The sequence below is a fragment of the Amphiura filiformis genome, chromosome 2, assembly GCF_039555335.1.
Source record: "Amphiura filiformis chromosome 2, Afil_fr2py, whole genome shotgun sequence".
In the NCBI taxonomy this organism is placed as follows: Eukaryota; Metazoa; Echinodermata; class Ophiuroidea; order Amphilepidida; family Amphiuridae; genus Amphiura; species Amphiura filiformis.
Window position 1 is genome coordinate 90514940 of NC_092629.1, and position 23115 is coordinate 90538054.

Below are 23115 nucleotides of genomic sequence, written 5' to 3' on the forward strand. Positions count from 1 at the left end.
CCCCCCCCCTCCCTTAGGAGCTTAAATCCTTACGGCTTTATGTCCATCTGAACAGGGCCATATGCATATTAACCCTCTCCACGCAGGTGTCTACTGCAGATGACAAGCTCCAATTTTTTTTTCTTCAAACATTAAAAAAAAATCTGAATTGTACAATTTGCATGACCATTATTTGGAAACAGCATGAAAAATGCATTAAAATGAGCACAAACAAGCCCACTATTGGTTCAGCGGTTCGTAAGATATTTCAAGAAAACATTTCAAAATTTTTACTTTATGTTGCCTATCATGGTTAGTTAGCACACAGAGTACCAGCTAAACATCAGTGCACAGTTCCGCATATCTGACCTAGACTTTGGTTAGTACTAAATTGCAAGAGGAAATTAGAGAAGAGAGAAAAATCAAATGAAGGATGGAGTACAGAAAGAAGAAAGGAAAGATACCAAATAGGGAGGATGCAGGAAGAGATGGAGGAAGAGAGGACAGAGAAGGGGCAAGAGAGAGATCAAGAAAGATCAGATGGAAGTAAGAAGAGGAAAAAAGGATAAAAGAACAAATAAAAGGAAATATGGAAGGAGTGAGGAAGGAAAGGCATGGGTGCTTTTAACACCAGCAAGACACTGCATCATTCTAGATTTGATCTCTTACATGTTGATCAATGGATAGATAATTCAACTTGGACTATTATAGTGACTTAATTAAAGTGCTAATGTCAAAAAGTGAAAATAGATGCTATCATCAGCAACTTAAGTTATAAAGTGACTAACTAGTGAAAATGAATGCTATCATCAGTAGATAGCAAATGCAACTTTAATTATAAAGTGACCAACTAGTGAAAATGAATGCTATCATCAGTAGATAGCAAATGCAGCTTAAGTTATAAAGTGACCAACCAGTGAAAATAAATGCTTTCATCAGTAGATAGCAAATGCAACTTAAGTTATAAAGTGACCAACTAGTGAAAATAAATGCTATCATCAGTCGATAACAAATGCAACTTAAATTATAAAGGGACTAACTAGTGAAAATAAATGCTATCATCAGTAGATAGCAAATGCAACTTAAGTTATAAAGTGACCAACTAGTGAAAATAAATGCTATCATCAGTCGATAACAAATGCAACTTAAATTATAAAGGGACTAACTAGTGAAAATAAATGCTATCATGACTAACTAGTGAAAATAAATGCTATCATCAGTAGATAGCAAATGCAGCTTAAGTTATAAAATGACTAACTAGTGAAAATAAATGCTATCAGAAGATAGCAAATGCAACTTAAATTATAAAGTGACTAACTAGTGAAAATAAATGCTATCACCAGAAGATAGCAAATGCAACTTAAGTTATAAAATGACTAACTAGTGAAAATAAATGCTATCATCAGTAGATAGCAAATGTGATTTAAGATAAAATGACTAACTAGTGACAAAAATGCTATCATCAGTAGATAGCAAATGCAACTTTAGTTATTAAGTGACCAACTGGTGAAAATAAATGCTATCATCAGTAGATAGCAAATGCAGCTTAAGTTATAAAGTGACCAACTAGTGAAAATAAATGCTATCATCAGTAGATAGCAAATGCAACTTAAGTTATAAAATGACTAACTAGTGAAAATAAATGCTATCATCAGAAGATAGCAAATGCAACTTTAATTACAAAATTATAAAATAAAATTATAAAATTTTATTTTATTTATAAAATGCAACTTTAGATAGCAAATGTGATTTAAGGGATCTAAAGTGAGCATATCTAAAATGCAACTTTAGTTATTAAGTGACCAACTAGTGAAAATAAATGCTATCATCAGTAGATAGCAAATGCAACTTAAGTTATAAAGTGACCAACTAGTGAAAATAAATGCTATCATCAGACATGTCAGAAGATAGCAAATGCAACTTTGATTATAAAATGACTAACTAGTGAAAATAAATGCTATCATCAGTAGATAGCAAATGCAATTTAAGTTATAAAGTGACCAACTTGTGAAAATAAATGCTATCATCAGTAGATAGCAAATGCAACTTAAGTTATAAAGTGACCAACTAGTGAAAATAAATGCTATCATCAGTAGATAGTGTCATAATTGGAGTTGATCCCTTAAAATAAAAGTGGATTGTTTTCTGGGTAATTCACCTTAATGTCATGATCCCTTAAAGCTAGTTGCAGGTATGTGCACTGAAGCTTGCAATCTAGATGTGGTGTGTGTATTGTATGTAGTGGTCAGACCTGGATTCTAGGTCAGCCCATTTCTTTTGTGGACAATTCTTTAGGTATTGTCAATATTCAGATTTTTTGTGTGTTATGTAAATTAGTCTTTGGCTTGGTGGATGCATGTTCACAGAATATCTGGGCATTCAATTTTAACATCCGATTGAGATAAGATCTGCTGCCCATTTCACTGAGGAAGGTGAAATGTTATTTTATTCAGCATGATGGATATTTCTCTATACTAACATCGTATGGCTAAAAAGGCTTTACCAGTTTGCGATGCTTCATACAGAAAGATATACCAGGTCTTATGGAAGCTAGAATCAGCAATAGAAGCTAATTTGTGCCTTGTGTTTGAGTCGGGTTTGGCGAAGTTTAAACTGGTCGTCGTGGTTGAAGCTGACACTTTGACTTTTCCAACTTTGTGAGAACCATGCTGGTTTAAGACATTGTTCGTGTAAGTAAAATAATATTGTTTGTAAATTATAAAGTGGAATTAATGATAAATTAGGTATTTAAAGAAAGCTTTGCTTGTTATAGTTAAATTATTGTTTTAGCGGGAAAATCAAATTTAGATTTTCATAGTGTGATAAATTTTGTATTCAGCATAAAGTTCCAAATTGAACATAGTTGAATTGGTGTTCAACATATCATGTAATTTTGTGTCAAGATTGACAATTTAAATCATCCTGCTGTAGAGACATAAACTTCAGGAATTTAAAACATATCTTGTGGAACTAGCCTTGTGTGAATGTTGTAAAGAAGTTCCATATCTTTCATTATGGCCACAATTTGTTTAAGGGGGGACGTAAATGTCATAATTGGAGTTGATCCCTTAAAATAAAAGTGGATTGTTTTCTGGGTAATTCACCTTAATGTCATGATCCTTAAAGCTAGTTGCAGGTATGTGCACTGAAGCTTGCAATCTAGATGTGGTGTGTGTATTGTATGTAGTGGTCAGACCTGGATTCTAGGTCAGCCCATTTCTTTTGTGGACAATTCTTTAGGTATTGTCAATATTCAGATTTTTTGTGTGTCATGTAAATTAGTCTTTGGCTTGGTGGATGCATGTTCACAGAATATCTGGGCATTCAATTTTAACATCCGATTGAGATAAGATCTGCTGCCCATTTCACTGAGGAAAGTGAAATGTTGTTTTATTCAGCATGATGGATATTTCTCTTTACTAACATCGTATGGCTAAAAAGGCTTTACCAGTTTGCGATGCTTCATACAGAAAGATATACCAGGTCTTATGGAAGCTAGAATCAGCAATAGAAGCTAATTTGTGCCTTGTGTTTGAGTCGGGTTTGGCGAAGTTTAAAATGGTCGTCGTGGTTGAAGCTGACACTTTAACTTTTCCAACTTTGTGAGAACCATGCTGGTTTAAGACATTGTTCGTGTAAGTAAAATAATAATATTGTTTGTAAATTATAAAGTGGATTTAATGATGAATTAGTTATTTAAAGAAAGCTTTGCTTGCGATAGTTTAAATTATTGTTTTGGCGGGAAAATCAAATTTAGATTTTCATAGTGTGATAAATTTTGCATTCAGTATAAAGTTCCAAATTGAACATAGTTGAATTGGCGTTGAACATATCATGTAATTTTGTGTCGAGATAGACAATTTAAATCATCCTGCGGTAAAGACATGAACTTCAGGAAGTTGAAATATATCTTGTGGAACTAGCCGTGTGTGAATGTTGTAAAGAAGTTCCATATCGTTCATTAATCAAAGAAAGAAGTCATTAGTATATTCTGTGGCTCATTTGGAAATATGTAGTCTTCCTGATAGAATATTGTGTGAAGTTTATCATATGAACTTTAAAACAAATCCTAGTCACGGATTCATTAATTGTATTTATACAGCCGTACATGGGTGTGTATACTCTACTCTTGGACTTGGGCGTTGGGAACTGTTGTTTTAAATCGACATTCTGCATTCCATGTAATTAACCGTTGGTTGAACTAGGCGTGGCTACGTGTGTGGCATCTTGAGAATGGATTCAACGCACTGTATAACTGACAACGTTGTGATGGAACTCTAGTCATGTAACGACGTTTAAAACGTATCCTTTCCAAGTGCACTTGGTATATTTTTTTTATCACGAATGATTAAATTGAGTATACTCATTAATTAGTTTCATCTGACTAGTCATATATTTAACCGTTATTGCCATTGTGATATTTATTTATTTTTTCATGCGTATAAGAGAACTGTTTTTTGAAGTATTTATTATAATCCTTTTGTTGCGTGACATTATTTCGTCTCTTTGTTGTTCACATTATTTGCTGCGTGGCTTAGCTTAGCGTCGGTTGGGAATTTCAGTCCAATCCTGACATTTGTGGGGGCTCGTCCGGGAAATAAAAACAAAGCTAATAGCAAAAGTTACCAGTTATTTTGTGAACAAGATTGTGACTATTTTGTCCGTATTTTTGCGCATTGTTGGAAGAGTGTTTGGTTGTGTCAAAATAGTGTCAGTAAGGTATTCAGGTTCTATAGGCTCATTTGCAATTCTGCTTCTATATGATTTGTGCATTGAATTTCTGGTTGCGCTCTATTGCAGTCATTTTTTACCAGATACTGATAAATTAACTTTGTCAGGAGAAAAGATGGGTTATACAGGGGAGGACCTAAAACAATTTGTCAAGACACAGCGTGACCTTGCGCGAGATGAACGTGCAGCACAGCGCAAATATGAGAAAGAGGCACTTGTATTGCAATTAAGAATTGAGGAACTAAGGAAAGAAAATGCAGCTAAGGGCATTAAAACAGAACATGCATCTACAGGCCAGGGTAAAGCAAAATTCCCAAATTACCAGAATTCCGTGAGGATAAGGATGACATTGATGCTTACTTACAAAGATTTGAAAGGTGCAGCGGAATCAAATAAATGGGAAAGGGATGACTGGGCTTTAAATCTTAGTGCATTGTTGCATGGGAAGGGTTTAGATACTTATGCTAGGCTTGCACCAACTGATACTTATGATGTTCTAAAATCTGAATTACTCAAAGCGTATCAAATGACCGAAGATGGATTTAGAAGTAAGTTCCGTTCAGCTAAAGCCGAACAAACAGAAAGTGCTCCACAGTTTGCAACAAGATTGGAGAACTATCTGATTAGGTGGGTAGAACTGGCTGCTGTAACCAAGAATTTTGCTGGGTTATCGGACTTGTTAATTCGTGAGCAATTTGTCGCTGGCTGTAACAAAGACATGGCGTTGTTCTTAAAAGAAAGGAAACCTAAAAATGTTGCCGGAATGACTCAATTGGCTGAACAGTACATAGAGGCGAGAGGTGGATGGAATGCTTCCTTTGGAGGTAAGTTACCACATCAAAAAGGTCAACAACCTTCAGGTAAGAAGACTAACACTAACCCTCCCACTCATGGTACTAATCCAAAGCAGAGTACGAATACTGGAGGTAACCAACGAAGGTGTTTTATTTGTGACAAAGTAGGACACATGGCTAAAGACTGTTATCGCCGCACTAGACCTACTTTGAAAGCTGCTAGTTTACAAGGAAGTGCATCACATGGACACAAATCAGGTAAACAAGGTAAGAAGTTAAATCAGACTGATACTTCATCTTCTCTTTGCACTGCATGTAGTTGCGAGTCTTGTGGACAGAACAGAGTGCAGACTGCATCTTCTTGTGTGCTGGTCTCAAATGAAATGTATGGTGAAGGTGTGAAATCAGGCGATGCGTATGTAACGATGTCTTGTGGTCATAAACTTCCTCTTGCGAGTGCTGCGTGTAGTGATAATTTAGTAGAGGATATGCCGGTCGTTCAAGGTTTTCTTTGTAATAAGGAGGTTCAGGTGATGAGAGATTCTGGGTGTGACGCGGTAGCTGTAAGGAAGAGACTTGTGCCAGAAGAGAAATTTACTGGAGTATATGACAAATGTCGTCTTATTGATGGTACGGTGAGAACTTTTCCTGTTGCATGTCTGGATGTTGATACACCATATTTCACTGGTCATGTTCATGCTCTGGTGATGAATGATCCTGTGTATGATTTGATTTTGGGTAATAATCTTCGTGAGTACGTGAACCTAAGGATCCTGATCCTGATTGGAAACCACGTTGTCAGTCAAGTGTAAACACAGATGACGAGGTCCATGGTGAAGTTAGTAATGTGATGAGCGCTGTACAAACTCGTAGTCAAAAGGTGGCAAGTAAGAAACTCAAGAAAGCTCTTAAGGTACCAAAGGTAGTTACTGAGATTATTCTGCTGATGAGTTGCAAAAGGCTCAGGCTGATGATCCAAGTTTGAATAAGATTCGCGAGTTAGCAGAATCGGGTGAAGTAAAGGTGAGTCGTTGTGGTGGTACATCAAAGTTTGTGTGTAAGGATGGTATTTTGTTCCGTGAATTTCAGTCTCCATCTGTCAACTTTGGTGAAAGTCTCAACCAAGTTGTTGTTCCTCAACCATTTCGTATGCAAGTTATGAAGTTGGCTCATGAAAGCGCTCTTAGGAGGACATGCTGGTGTGAATAAAACCACTCTCAAGGTCTTGAAACATTTCTTTTGGCCTGGTGCACAAGCAGACATTGGTAGATTATGTAGATCATGTGATATCTGTCAGCGAACATTTCCCAAAGGTAGAGTAACAAAGGTTCCTCTTGGTAGTATGCCGATCATCGATGTTCCATTCAGTCGTATAGCGATGGATCTTGTTGGTCCTATTTTTCCGTCTACAGAACGAGGTCACCGTTTATCCTTACAGTAGTGGATTACGCTACTCGGTTTCCTGAGGCCGTTCCGCTTCGTAACATAGATTCGATATCAGTAGCAGAGGCACTGCTGGATATTTATTCCAGAGTTGGTTTTCCACGTGAAGTACTTAGTGATCAAGGAAGACAATTCACGTCTGAAGTGATGGCTGAAGTCAATAGATTGTTATCTATCCGTCAGTTAACCACAACTGCTTGGCATCCGATGACAAATGGTATGTGTGAAAGGTTCAATGGTGTCTTGAAAGCCTCTTTGAGAAAGATGTGTGAAGAACGTCCTCGTGATTGGGATAGGTATATCAATGCTTTACTTTTTGGGTTACTCCATATGAAATCAAGGAGTCGCCCCACCTGACCCCTTCAGATTTGCTTTATATTTTAGTCATATATTGTACCTGTAAAAATATTAAAACCTGCAAATTTGAGGTTTGTAGCTCTTACGGATTTTCGGTGGCAGCCATTTAAAGTTGGAGTAGGGGGGTCTAAATTTGGACCCAAAAGTTGGCCTTTAAATAAATTTCATCTTTGGGAGTCTGTGCCTTCTTTATAAAAAGAAAGAGAGGTCTGAAACTGTGTATACACACTAACTACATGCCCAATTTGTCAAAAAATAAAAAATAAAAAAATTCTGTAATTGCGCGTTGTGTCACGGGGTCATTAAATATGCAAGAAAAAATGTAATGTTTTGTAAACTGGCAAGTTTAGCCCCCCTAAATTCAAATTTTTTGTCAGATTAATAATTTTTTGTTATCACTGATGCTATATATAGGATAAATACAATGCATATCCAAAAAATTGAGGTCACAACTCATTTACATTTCGAACAGCGCCCTCACGAAGATGACATTTATTGTAAATTCAACATTTTCAGGGGGCCCAAAGTCGATGTGGTCCACCTTCAAAATTTATAAAACATCACTTTTATATAACTACTAGTCTTAAATTACACCTTTGCTAAGTCCCAGTAATTGTATAGGTTGACTTCATATAAAACAACAAGCCCAAAGTTGACCATTTTTTATGATTGCATGTAGTGCAAATGTGCGAATTCGGAAGGCTTGAAAGTCAAATTGGCCCTAATATTGAAAATAAAATGGAAATAAAAGTAAATAGGGAAATAAAAGTAAATAGGGCCAATAACTACGCATCTAGTCATTTATTTTCAATATTGTGGCCATTTTGACTTTTAAACCTTCCGAATTCGGCACATTTGCAGTACATGCAATCATAAGTAAATGGTCAACTTTGGGCTTGTCGGTTTATATGAAGTCAATCTATAAAATTACTGGGATTGAGGAAAGTTGTAATTTAAGACTAGTAGTCATATAAAAGTGATGTTTATAAATTTTGTAGGTTGACCACATCGACTTTGGGCCCCTGAAAATGGTGAATTGCATTAATTTTCATCTACACCAACTTTAAATGGCTACCGTTGGAAATCTGTATATATTGAAAATGAAATGGAAATAAAAGTAAATAGGACCAATAACTACTCATCTAATCATTTATTTTTAATATTGTGGCCAATTTGACTTTCAAGCCTTCCGAATTCGGCACATTTGCACTACATGCAATCATAAGAAAATGGTCAACTTTGGGCTTGTCATTTTATATGAAGTCAACCTATACAATTACTGGGACTTACCAAAGTTGTAATTTAAGACTAGTAGTTATATAAAAGTGATGTTTTGTAAATTTTGAAGGTGGACCACATCGACTTTGGGCCCCTGAAAATGTTGAATTTGCCATAAATTTCATCTTCGTGAGGGCGCTGTTCGAAATGTAAATGAGTTGTGACCTCAATTTTTTTTTTTGCATTGTATTTATCCTATACATAGCATCAGTGATAACAAAAAATAATTAATCTGACAAAAAGTGTGAATTTAGGGGGGCTAAACTTGCCAGTTTACAAAATATTACATTTTTCTTGCATATTTAATGACCCCGTGACACAACGCATAATTACAGAATTTTTTTATTTTATATTTTTGACAAATTGGGCATGCAGTTAGTGTGTATACAAAGTTTCAGACCTCTCTTTCTTTTTATAAAGAAGGCACAGACTCCCAAAGATGACATTTATTTAAAGGGCAACTTTTGGGTCCAAATTTAGACCCCCTACTCCAAATTTAAATGGCTGCCACAGAAAATCCATAAGAGCTACAGACCTCAAATTTGCAGGTTTTAATATTTTTACAGGTACAACATATGACCACAATATAAAGCAAATCTGAAGGGGTCAGGTGGGACGCCTCCTTGATTTCATATGGAATGACCCTTTTGCGTACAGAGAAACCCCTCATGCTAGTACTGGGTTTTCTCCATTTGATCTTTTGTATGGTCGATCTGTGAGAGGTCCTCTTGGTATGTTAAAGGAGTTCTGGACAGGTCAGATAGAAGAACCAGAAACCAAGACCACATTTGAGTATGTTCTGGATCTGCAGGATAGGTTGCAGAAAACATGTGATCTTGCTAGGGAAGAGATGAAGAAGTCTCAAGGTAAGTACAAGATGTACTATGACAGAAAGGCTAAGGCTCGGAAATTTGATGTTGGAGATGAGGTATTGTTGTTGCTTCCTACAGACCATAACAAACTTCTATTACATTGGAAGGGTCCATTTCCTGTGGTAGGTAAAGTAGGTAGTATGGATTACAAGGTGGATTTCGGTACCAAGGTGAAGACATTTCATGCAAATTTACTGAAGAAGTATTTTCGTAGAGATACTGATCAACCATCCAAGGTAGTGGCTGGTCTTTTACAGATTGCGTGTAGTGCCATCATTGAAAGTGAAGTACAAGAAGAGTCAGAAATGTCAGAGGAAGATGATGTGTCTTTGACAAATGAAGATCTTCTACAGATTCCATCTTTTCAGGCTGAAGAAACCATCGCTGATGTACATATCAACCAAGACTTGACAGAAGAGCAGAGTTTGGAAGTGAAGAGATTGCTAGGTAACTATAGTAGTGTACTAACAGACAAACCAGGGTTTACTCATCTAGGTTCGCATGATATCAAACTTACGGATAGTACACCGCTTCGTACTAAGCCATATCCTATTCCATATGCCTTACGAGACTCAGTGAAGGAGGAAATCAAAACAATGTTGGAGTTGGATGTGATCGAACCATCAACTAGTCCATATGCATCGCCGCTGGTTGTCGTCAAGAAAGCAGATGGTAAGAATCGAATATGTTGTGACACTCGCAAAATTAATGCGATTACCGAATTTGACGCAGAGGGGATTCCTTCGCCTCGAGAAATCTTTGACCAATTGGGAGATGCACAGTATTTCTCAAAGTTAGACCTCAGTAAGGGTTATTGGCAAGTTCCACTGACTGAGAATGCCAAACCGCTTACTGCGTTCCTTGCTTTTGATCAGTTGTATCAATACCGGAGAATGCCGTTCGGGCTCGTCAACGCTCCTGCGACATTTTCTAGGATTATGAGGAAACTGTTGAACAATTTTGACAAAGTAGTAAACTACATAGATGACATATTAGTGTATACAGTCACTTGGGATGAACACTTGGAGAAACTGAATGAACTTATGAAGAGGCTTAGAGATGCGAATTTGACTGCTAAACCTTCAAAGTGCTATATCGGCTTTGAACGTGTCGAATTCCTAGGTCATACTGTTGAGAAGGGATGTCGTCATCCGAATCTAGATAAGTTGGAGGTCATACAGAAGGCTCCACGTCCTGTGACCAAAACACAGCTGAAGTCGTTTTTGGGTCTTGCCGGTTTCTACAGGCAGTACATTCCGAACTTTGGAGCCATAGCGGTACCATTGACAGACAAGCCGAAAGCTGGTGAACCAACGAAAATCAACTGGGAGAGAAGCCAAGAATTAGCATTTCAGACCCTCAAGAGTATGCTTGGAAAAGCACCCATTCTACATCTACCCGACTTCCATCGTCAATTCATTCTACGCACAGATGCAATTGATGTAGCGATCGGAGCTGTCCTGTTCCAGGAGTTTGAAGGTGTCAAATTTCCACTTGCATATTTAAGTAAGAAGTTGAACAAAGCACAGAGAGGATATGCGATAATGGAGAAAGAGTGTCTTGCCGTTGTCTGGGCAATTCGCAAGTTAGAACTTTATTTGTACGGACGAGACTTTGTCTTAGAAACAGATCATCAACCACTGCTATGTGTGAAGCGTTCCAAAGTTGCAAATGGTGGGATAATGCGCTGGGCATTGTCATTGCAACCATATCACTACAGGATTGAGGCAATCAAGGGAAGTGACAACATTGGCGCAGACTACATGAGCAGGATTTCACATGAATAAGGAGATGTGAATTTTGTGTAGCATTGGAAATTCAAAGGTAGAATTTGTGCAATGTACATTGGAGAAGGTAAGAGTCATGTGAAAAGTAATTTTGGGTATATTTCTTCTTGGTGAAGACAGGTCACAGTTACAACTGTAAATCCGCTTAAGGTTAAGTGGTAGATGGTAAGTTGTGGAAAATGTAAATCCACTTATTTTTAAGTGGTGATTGTGTGTTATATAAAAATTGTGTAGCCACAATTTGTTTAAGGGGGGACGTAAATGTCATAATTGGAGTTGATCCCTTAAAATAAAAGTGGATTGTTTTCTGGGTAATTCACCTTAATGTCATGATCCCTTAAAGCTAGTTGCAGGTATGTGCACTGAAGCTTGCAATCTAGATGTGGTGTGTGTATTGTATGTAGTGGTCAGACCTGGATTAAAACGTATCCTTTCCAAGTGCACTTGGTATATTTTTTTTATCGCGAATAATTAAATTGAGTATACTCATTAATTAGGTTCATCTGACTAGTCATAATATATTTAACCGTTATTGCCATTGTGATATTTATTTACTTTTTCATGCGTATAAGAGAACCGTTTTTTGAAGTATTTATTATAATCCTTCTGTTGCGTGACATTATTCCGTCTCTTTGTTGTTCACATTATTTGCTGCGTGGCTTAGCTTAGCGTCGGTTGGGAATTTCAGTCCAATCCTGACAGATAGCAAATGCAACTTAATAAAGTGACCAACTAGTGAAAATTAATGCTATCATCAGTAGATAGCAAATGCAACTTAAGTTATAAAGTGACCAACTTATGAAAATTAATGCTATCATCAGTAGATAGCAAATGCAGCTTAAGTTATAAAGTGACCAACTAGTGAAAATAAATGCTATCAGCAGTAGATAGCAAATGCAACTTAAATTATAAAGAGACCAACTAGTGAAAATAAATGCTATCATCAGTAGATAGCAAATGCAACAAATTATAAAGTGACCAACTTGTGAAAATAAATGCTATCATCAGTAGATAGCAAATGCAACTTAAATTATAAAGTGACCAACTTGTGAAAATAAATGCTATCATCAGTAGATAGCAAATGCAACTTAAGTTATAAAGTGACCAACTAGTGAAAATAAATGCTATCATCAGTAGATAGCAAATGCAACTTAAGTTATAAAGTGACCAACTAGTGAAAATAAATGCTATCATCAGTAGATAGCAAATGCAACTTAATAAAGTGACCAACTAGTGAAAATTAATGCTATCATCAGTAGATAGCAAATGCAACTTAAGTTATAAAGTGACCAACTTATGAAAATTAATGCTATCATCAGTAGATAGCAAATGCAGCTTAAGTTATAAAGTGACCAACTAGTGAAAATAAATGCTATCAGCAGTAGATAGCAAATGCAACTTAAATTATAAAGAGACCAACTAGTGAAAATAAATGCTATCATCAGTAGATAGCAAATGCAACTTAAATTATAAAGTGACCAACTTGTGAAAATAAATGCTATCATCAGTAGATAGCAAATACAACTTAAATTATAAAGTGACCAACTTGTGAAAATAAATGCTATCATCAGTAGATAGCAAATGCAACTTAAGTTATAAAGTGACCAACTAGTGAAAATAAATGCTATCATCAGTAGATAGCAAATGCAACTTAATAAAGTGACCAACTAGTGAAAATTAATGCTATCATCAGTAGATAGCAAATGCAACAAGTTATAAAGTGACCAACTTATGAAAATTAATGCTATCATCAGTAGATAGCAAATGCAACTTAAATTATAAAGTGACCAACTTGTGAAAATAAATGCTATCATCAGTAGATAGCAAATGCAACTTAAGTTATAAAGTGACCAACTAGTGAAAATAAATGCTATCATCAGTAGATAGCAAATGCAACTTAATAAAGTGACCAACTAGTGAAAATTAATGCTATCATCAGTAGATAGCAAATGCAACTTAAGTTATAAAGTGACCAACTAGTAAAAAAAAATGCTATCATCAGACATGTCAGAAGATAGCAAATGCAATTTAATTATAAAATGACTAACTAGTGAAAATAAATGCTATCATCAGTAGATAGCAAATGCAATTTAAGTTATAAAGTGACCAACTTGTGAAAATAAATGCTATCATCAGTAGATAACAAATGCAACTTAAGTTATAAAATGACCAACTAGTGAAAATAAATGCTATCATCAGTAGATAGCAAATGTGATTTAAGATATAGAGACGACTAACTAGTGACAAAAATGCTATCATCAGTAGATAGCAAATGCAACTTAAGTTATAAAGTGACCAACTAGTGAAAATAAATGCTATCATCAGTAGATAGCAAATGCAACTTAATAAAGTGACCAACTAGTGAAAATTAATGCTATCATCAGTAGATAGCAAATGCAACTTAAGTTATAAAGTGACCAACTTATGAAAATTAATGCTATCATCAGTAGATAGCAAATGCAACTTAAGTTATAAAGTGACCAACTAGTGAAAATAAATGCTATCATCAGTAGATAGCAAATGCAACTTAAATTATAAAGTGACCAACTAGTGAAAATAAATGCTATCAGCAGTAGATAGCAAATGCAACTTAAATTATAAAGAGACCAACTAGTGAAAATAAATGCTATCATCAGTAGATAGCAAATGCAACTTAAATTATAAAGTGACCAACTTGTGAAAATAAATGCTATCATCAGTAGATAGCAAATGCAACTTCAGATATAGAGTGACTAAATAGTGAAAATAAATGTTATCATCAGTAGATAACAAATGCAACTTAAGTTATAAAGTGACTAACTAGTGAAAATAAATGCTATCACCAGTAGATCACCTAATTATTTAAAAAAATTCACACTTCCGAAAATATAATTTCTACAGATGCTGTATTTGGAAAGGCCTCAAAATCAATTTATGTGACAAAGGATTTATATTTTGTCTGATAACGTCATAGATGGTCTTATATAAGTAGTGAGTGCATGTCATTGTCAGATGAAAAGACATTGAGTAGAGGAGCAGCTAACAGGTGGCAGGTGCATCTAGATTAGGGACCGATCGCTATTTACGACAGGGGGGAATGGGTGTTTTGAGGGGGGAACCCAACATTTTTTTGGGTCTTGAGGGGGGAACACAAATTTTTTCGTTGAACCATTAGGGGGGATTGTTAAATTTTAAATGGAGAAATTCGGGAAATCAAAGGGGGAATTCAAAAATTTTAAGCGGGGGCGAGGGGGGAACGTGAATTTTTTTGTCGATATTTTTTCCAAAACGCCCATTCCCCCCTGCCGTAAATAACGAACGGTCCCTTATTGTAACTGCCAAGATATGTATAGCAACAGTAACTCTCTATGCACTGTGATATAAGTACCAACATGTCTACTCCTGATTCAAGAAAAATACAGCATTAATTTTTTTTTAAATCCTGTTTTACCAAATAAAACATAGCTAAATCCTAATCCTTTAGTTAGTTCTAACTAGCAAAGAAGTCAAATTTTAATATTGTTTAAATTTGAGGGAAAAATAGGCCAAAAGCGTGCAATTTTGCATATTTTCTTACAATTGTAGCCACAATATTCAAAGACTTGGTATAAGTCTGAGCATTCAAAATTTGTATTATAGGCATTAGTTTGCTCATACATTTAATATTTTTATGTTATTTTTGATAATTGGTTATAAAATATATAAAAAAATGTGTTTGCTAAAAATTAGAATGCATTACCTGAAATTAGTCTTATTACAAGTCTTTGGGCTTGATTCGGACAGCATACTAAAAACACCCTAAAAATGCATGTTTTGGCCCTTATTTCACAAAATTGACCAAATTATTTAAATTTTACTTTTATTACCAGTTAGAACTAATCCCCAAAAATTGGTGCTGTATTTAATTTGGAATAGGGAGTACGCCCCATGACTGAGCAATTCAAAAACAAGGACAAACAAGCCTATTCCAAAAAGGTGGTGAAATGTCGATATCGACTTAACCCAGAAGAAGTGCATAGTGAGATAAAGGATAGTGTTCAGAGCAGGTGCACCATTCTCTAGATTAATGTGTCTATAGCAGGCTATTACAGTTGAAATACATACACCCCCTATGAAAGACATGACCTTATTTTCCTACACAGGGAGTTTTCAACATAGTTTAATCATTTGAATTGTGTGATAGAATAACAAACTACACTTTAAAAATTACTACAAGATTCTTATTATAGGCTCATGAAAGTCAATTCGAGTTTATCGTCACTTTTTTTTTCCCAGGTTGGTGAGGTGACTTTTTCATTTTTCATTTTTCATTATTTCATCAGATTTCATTATTGACCTAAAATGCATGTTGATTTAAAGCCAAACTCATACATGTGATTTATAAACATGTTTTTTATATGGGTAAGGACTAGAAAAGTTAGAAAATGGCCTGGTTTTGCTTCCAAGTTATGAATATATGTTTTACAAACAAAAATATATGTTTCCAATTGCTAAAACTGGTGAAAACGCTGATACTTTGAAAATAATGAATTATTTTGGCATTTATGAAAATTTGACGCGGGTATTTTTGTTTTCCAAAAAGTGACGCGGGCGGGGACGATAAACTCGGAATCGACTTTCACGCGCCTTACGACTGCCTGCACACCCACACAGTCGCTAAGGTACCTGTCCGGTGCACACAAAGTACCTACATAGTTAGTACCAATGTTGCTACTGCACAGGATTCACCAGCAGTGGTACTGCACTGGTAGGTACTACACTGGTACTCCTCTGGTACTTCACAGTACCAGGCAAGTACCTAGGGTGATGGTGTACCTGTGCAGGCAGCCCCAATAGGAATGTTTATACTATTTTTAATTGTTGTGACTGAGGCTTAAAGTTCTACAGGTAACTTAATGATTCTTTTGTCAGCAACAACTTTAACCCTAACCATACTAAATATCAAAAAAAGCTCAATTCACAAATAATCTGCACACACACAGGTATATGAGCACAGAAAGCTTAGCCGGCCAAGGTAGATGGCAAGGTGTGCCGGCCGTACATCATCAGTGTGTCTGGCACCTGAGGGGTCTGTGGTTCAAAACCGCACCCAAGAAGAAAAAAAGATTTCTCTTCTTCTCTCTTCCTTCCCTCTTTCCTTTCCCCTCACCAAAAAGCACCTGGGGCATTAGGGTTAATAACACCTTAATTCCCCCCTATATGAGTAACTTAACCCAAACCATATACCAAACAGCTAAAAAGGCTCAATTCATGAATAATCTGCACAAGCAGGTATCCCACGTGATGTTATTGCATCATCAATGAATGGGCACAGAAAGCTTGGCAGGCGAAAGTAGTCTCCAATGGCAAGGTGTGCGCGTGTCTGGCACCGGAGGGATCCGTTGTTCAAAACAGCACCCAATAAAAAAGTTTTCTCTTCTTCTTTCTTTCTTCCTACTTCCTTCCCCTTGCCAAAATGCACCTTGGGCTTAAGCATATAGCAACTATTTTAAACTGTTGCGATTTGGTAGTTCACAGCATCTTGCGAATGGTAGTGAGCTTTGGCAAAAATTGCATTGATCATTTCATAGCGAGCATGTAGAAGAATTCAAATATCACAGATATACTTTTGTAGGTCCTGTGGCTGTAAAGAGGGCTGAAATAACAACACTTGTAAAACATACATAACTCATTCATAACAATAATTCAAGCAAGTTTTCAAGCTTCAACCAACAATACCTCATCTATCCTTAAGGTTAATATTTGCAAAAGTTTTCACTACACCACAGTGAGTTCTATTTGTTACACAAGATATAGTTTTAATGGATGGTACTTTCAGTGTCATTTCCTACTTTATTCCATTGCACCTGCTCATCAGGTGCTTTTGTTATTATTATTATCACTCTAATTTCCTCCTGTCTACTCTCCCCAGAGAAGAAATCGTACCCTTCCCAGAATCCTTTGCAACATATTACATTGCCTCATTTCATCGAATGCCAGTTCTATTTCTTTGTACATGTTCCACTTGTTCTCATGTTCAGGATAGATGGGTCGATAGTCAAGAAATAAACATAATTTGCAAGATCTGGATATGCTCCGTTCATTGAGGTACCTTTATCACTATCGACCCATGTTACACTGGATATCGGATCGGTACAGATTATTGAAATGAAAGAAATGCAAGAAATGCATTGTGGGAAGTGTAAGTGTACTCTCCCTATTATGTTGTGTCCCATCTGCATGCTATCATATTATAGATACCTCTCAAATTCAAACCCACATTGAAGGGCAAGTTCATATGACATCCCAGAATAGTTAGCACACATTTTTTGTGTTCCCTGTTCTCCACAAGGATTTTCGTTTTCGCTGTGATTTTGCGGTGTACGGCACCCGGATGTTGCCGGCTTCTACACGTAAAAGTATAGGTCTGGCCCATTTGGTAGTACGTAACTGTGAAGAATATTCCATCCAGCAAAAAATCCGCAGTACAGGGTAAAGGGTAAATCAGGTTTGAAAAAAATTAATCAATTTCATATTATAAGATCGTACATTATGGCTTTAAAGTACATGTTACAAACATTTACCTCAAGATTAGCAAAGTTCAATACTTTTCATAATAAGCATGTTATCAATCACTTGTGTGATCAATTACTGTTTCATGACAATTGCACCTGCTGCTTAAAATAAACTGGTACAATTGGTCAATACATGCAAGGTGACACATTATGCAACCTGACTAGGACAAGACAACAAAGGGAAGAGTGCCCTCTACCTGTTGGAGCAGTATAATTCGTCGGTCACAGTCCATAGTGGCGTACGTGCAGGAAAAACGCAAAATATGTTTTAGAGAAATGCATGTTTGAAGGATATGCCACTAATAACATAGTCAGTACTCCTCCATGAACTGATTTCTTTTGAAATTGAAGTTAAAGGATTAAACTATTAAACTGTAACTTAAATAGTTAAAAAGGAATAACCTTTATAGGATATATCTAGCTCTTAACCTATACGCCACTATGTGAAAAAGTTTTTGAAGCTTAAGTCGCACATACAATCCATCACTATGTGAAACAGAGCATATCAGCTCATATCAGACTTTCAGGGTTTTTTTAGCATACGCCACATTCTTCATATTATGAAACAGTAGATTTTGGTTTTTTGGCTTGTTTCTGAAGCATACGCCACATCAGGGGCATATGCTTGATTTTGTTACCCAGCGGGCGGGAACTAGTTGGGTAAGCTATGATTTAAGATGTAAAAACTGGCCGTGAAGCAGCCATCGCATCATGTTTGCACGGTGCATGAGGAGTGAAAAACTTTTGCAAAATGAAGACCCAATTGAAGCCATTTGATGGACCATTTTGGAACTATTATCATTTACATTTTAGTTTGAAAAAGCCGATTGCGATATGACGTTCCAATTATAGCCGTTCGTGGACAAGTTTTCACTGCTATATAATATTGTATAAATTATTGCATCTAACAATAGCAAGAAAGAATAGAAAAGAAAGAATACATCGATACCAAAGGTGCAATGACATGATCATATTGTACTATGGAAATGATGAATGCTATATGACAGCCTGCATGCAACAAATTAAGAAAGATGAGGCGCGGTAAAAAACAATCAACCATCGCTATGCGAAAATCGTCTGCTATCATCACATGCAAATTTGTCACATTTTCGAAAATAAAATCCAAATATGCAAATTTCATGCCTAATTCTGACATCTGCATGATGAATTATTCAAATGAGTATAAAAAGTCAAAGTATTGGGTCAGTGGTTCTTGAGATAGACAACGTTTTCTGGATAATGTTGCAGATTTTTGTGCTGATTCTTGTATTGTATGTGAGCCAACTCATCCTTGCTATATAGTGTGGATAGTCGTTTTGTCATGCCTCATATAGACACACCATCTGCACATTTTGTACTATGAGTTTCAGTTCACCTGGACAGCTGTTCCAAAAAATAAGCACACACCCCATGCATGGATTTTCAGGTTTGCTTCCAGAAAATGGTGGGAATTCCAGTTGTCAATGTTACTGGATCAAGCTTGGAAATGCAATAAATGTATAAAAAATTGTGCAAAATGAGCCCCTCAAATTTAGGATTTTCGATTGTGCACTATTTTTTGCCGGACATTTTCGTATTTAGACAATTTGAAAGTCTGGATTTCCATCAATCATAACTTGTCAAAAAGTCTGGAAATTCAAACTACTGTATTGAGTGTGTGCATCATTTTTCTGTAAAAGCTGGGACAAATATACCAGAGGGACAGGAAACCTACACTATCTTACTTGTCATCAGTGCTGTAGCTTCAGTAAAAAATAAATAAATAAAGATTATTATATTTCATACAAACTAATTTAAAAATCACAAATTCTATGCCGACAAGGAGAGCTAAGGAGTGTGTCAAAGAAAATTAATAACTCACTGATCAAATGCTATTGTCAATTTTGTGGGACTAGTTTGAGGACAGGTGTGTACAGGTTGCTGAATTATGCAAAATTCCTGAAATTACTCATTTTGGCATAATTTCAGCTATTATTTTATTTTTTGAATCTCGGGACTTTCCCATCAAAATGCAAACAGTAAATTGGCAAGACTTAAAAAGCAATGAAAATACACCTATCGTTTAATGCTAGCTTGCTTGGTAAAAATGTAGTTTGAGCACAAAGTCTTCATAGGCCTACGCAATGTTTTTTATGTTTAAAAAAATTTTGCATGTTTTTTTATGTTTAAAAAAATCTTTGCATGTTTTTTATGTTTAAAACAAACAAACTTTGCATGTTTTTAAATTTGTGACTTTGAGTTTTCTTACATACATAAAAGAACATATTTGCACATTCTTATTTTTGCAATTGCTGTGTAGAGCATGAAAAGCGGAAAAATTAATGATCCACAAAAATTTCCATTTTGCAAAGAAAATCCAAATTCTGATGACTAAATTCTCCAACTGTTATTTTTCAAAGAAAAAAGGAAATGCAATAATATTTGTATTCTAAAAATATGTATTTTGTGGAATTGCTGCCATTGTTTTCTTGAATGTTCAATATATACCACATGCTATATATCACTTACTACACACTTAAAACAATGGAGCCAAAATATCAATCCTTTTACAGGGTCAGTTTTACTTAACCATATTCGTGGTTAAATCAACATTTTCTGTTGATTTGGCATCATATTAAATTGACCCTTAAAAGGGTTCGCTTTTCTGCACCCCTAATCATTTTTCGACCCACGTAATGGGGTCATTTTTTAATCATGACCCCTGAATAACAATGACCATGTTAGGGGCTATTTATTGTGACCCTTGAATATACCGGTAGTCATTTTTGACACTAATAGTTATTTTTCAACTGAGTTTATAAGGGTCATTTTTTACCCTAAATATAGTCATTTTAAACCACAATTTGGATCAAATTTTCCACTAGATCAGCAGGATCAAATTTGACCCTTCTTTTATAATTGACAGTCGCCTGCAGGGTCAAAAATTACCCTTTTGAGGTAATTTTTTACCCATATTTTTAAGTGTGTATATTATATAGTTCCAAGAATAAGCCATTTAAGGCAAGTGAGATGGCAAGAACCATTTCCAGTTTTAGCCATTTAACTAGAAAACTGCAGTGTACTTCTTTATATTGAAAGGGTATTTTCTGACTCTAGCATCCTGTTTTAGAAGAAATCCACGAAAAAGTATATTCCAAATTTGTCAGTTGTTTCTGATTTTGCGTTTGTGATTTATGTATATTAAATTGCTCCATTATAGGCCACTGTGCGGTTATTTTGTTCTGTTAGGGCTCGAATAGCAATGTTTGCACAGTTTTTTTCTAGGACATGTGTATTATGTATTTATAACTTAAGTTATGAATTACAATTTTTACAAAGATGACATGAAATTAAAGTTGAGAAATCAAAATAATAAAGTTACATCAAATTTCCTTGGTTTAATTTGAATCTCAAATATACTGGACATCTCACATACACAAAGTTGTTAAAACACTAAGGATAGGGCCTGTCCATGTAGCCCAGACTACAATGTACTATAAACCCTTTTTGTGCAAATATCTAGGAGAAAAATTCAAAACATCGTTAAAAAATTTGGCTTGATTTTTGATTGCCAAATCCAAGGATACTCACATATTTAGACTTTCGCCATCTTGGCTGATGGCTTCTTCAGAATGACCACTGGGGATCCACTTTTCCAGCGGGATTGACCGCTGCTTCGGCGATTTTCGCATCCCTAGGTTGCTGAGTTCTTATAAGTGGATCGTATATCGTGATCAAGAGAGTAACTACCGATGTCCTGGTTGACTGTTTTATCCCCCCGCCTTCTGATCCAAATTGCTTCTCTGATGAGTCTTGTTTGCTGGTTTCCATCCTTCTCGAGTAGTTTAGGCTCTTCCCAGTTGATGACATGATTTTCAATGGCAATGTGGTCAGTTATCGCCGATTTGTTAAGTTCAGTTGTTGACACAGATCTATTCTTTCTTGTATACTTTCTATCAGCGACTTTTTCCGCGTCTTTCTGATGTTCTATCAGCGACTTTTTCCGCGTCTTTCTGATGTTCTCATCAGAGAAGCAATTTGGATCAGAAGGCGGGGGGATAAAACAGTCAACCGGGACATCGGTAGTTACTCTCTTGATCACGTATACGATCCACTTATAAGAACTCAGCAACCTAGGGATGCGAAAATCGCCGGAAGCAGCAGTCAATCCAGCGGGAAAAGTGGATCCCCAGTGGTCATTCTGAAGAAGCCATCAGCCAAGATGGCGAAAAGTCTAAATATGTGAGTATCCTTGGATTTGGCAATCAAAAATCAAGCCTAATTTATATTTCCAATCCTACAAATGCATCTATTCCATGAATCGTTAAAAAATTTCCAAAATTTCCACATTTATCTCCATATTCTAAATCTGCAAGAAAAATGCATTGAAACAAGTATAAACATGCCTAGTGTTAGTTCAGTGGTTCTTCAGATGGACAATACAATTTGAGTATAAATTCCAAGATTTTGGTAGCCGGTATTGAGCTTTATAAAATCCCATGTGCCAAGTACTAGTTAACTCTCTCCACGCAGGTGTCCACTGCAAACAACAAGTTTAAAATAGTATTGTATTCAGAATTGTAAATTGCCATGACCATATTTGGAATCAGCATGAAACATGCATTAAAATGAGCACAAGCAAGCCTAGTATTGGTTCAGTGGTTCTTAAAATAGCTCTTGATATTTTGAGAAAATATCTCAAAACTTGGACTTTTTTATGTTGAAGCCTACGGCTAGCATGCGGAGCATTAACTCCTTAGTATTGATTTTCTTTCTAGCGTTGTCTGTCCAAATAGCATGTCCACAATAGTGACAGCTCTATTGGCATCTGGTCGTCAATTTCTTTATCAAATCAATAGCTTCTGTGCTCGAGATATATTGTCTGTGCACAAACTTAAACCTTGGAATGAATATTTTCAATCTGCTATAAAAATTTAGCTTTTTTTATTTGTATGCTTTTGTTATTCTCGTTTCTTTTTATTGCATTATTCTGTTCTTTGCTTTATGTCATTTTGTCATCTTCATCATTTCATCACTATACTAAGTTGTATACAGTTGAGCTTTACTAAAAGGGATGTTCTAGGCTCCCAAAATGTTAGCTTTTTTTAGACCCCTGAAGACACCTGAAGATAGCACATCTTCATTTCTACCTACTGAATAAAGAACATTTGCTATCTACTGATGACAGCACATTTACTATCTACTGAAGATAGCACATTTGCTCTCTACTGAAGATAGCACATTTACTATCTACTGAAGAAAGCACATTTGCTATCTACTAAAGCTAACACATTTGCCATCTACTGAAGATAGCACATTTTACTATCTACTGAAGATAGCACATTTGTTATCTACTGAAGAT

At 35.8% G+C, this 23115-nt stretch overlaps 1 protein-coding gene across 1 annotated transcript; it reads left to right on the plus strand.

Annotated features, from left to right (window-relative positions):
- The first annotated feature begins 412 nt into the window (after positions 1-412).
- Positions 413-11241, plus strand: LOC140144584 (uncharacterized). The gene is made up of 4 exons (XM_072166405.1): positions 413-525; positions 4780-6258; positions 6917-7243; positions 9240-11241. Exons 1-4 carry the CDS (start codon positions 413-415, stop codon positions 11239-11241), a joined length of 3921 nt encoding a protein of 1306 aa, XP_072022506.1.
- The last annotated feature ends 11874 nt before the right edge of the window (positions 11242-23115 follow it).

Coding starts and splice junctions, on each gene's coding strand:
- LOC140144584 (XM_072166405.1), top strand. CDS start 413: ATGGAGTACAGAAAGAAGAAAGGAAAGATACCAAATAGGGAGGATGCA. Junction 6,259..6,916: donor TTGGGTAATAATCTTCGTGA/GTACGTGAACCT, acceptor TTCCGTCTACAG/AACGAGGTCACCGTTTATCC. Junction 7,244..9,239: donor CGTCCTCGTGATTGGGATAG/GTATATCAATGC, acceptor TTTTGCGTACAG/AGAAACCCCTCATGCTAGTA.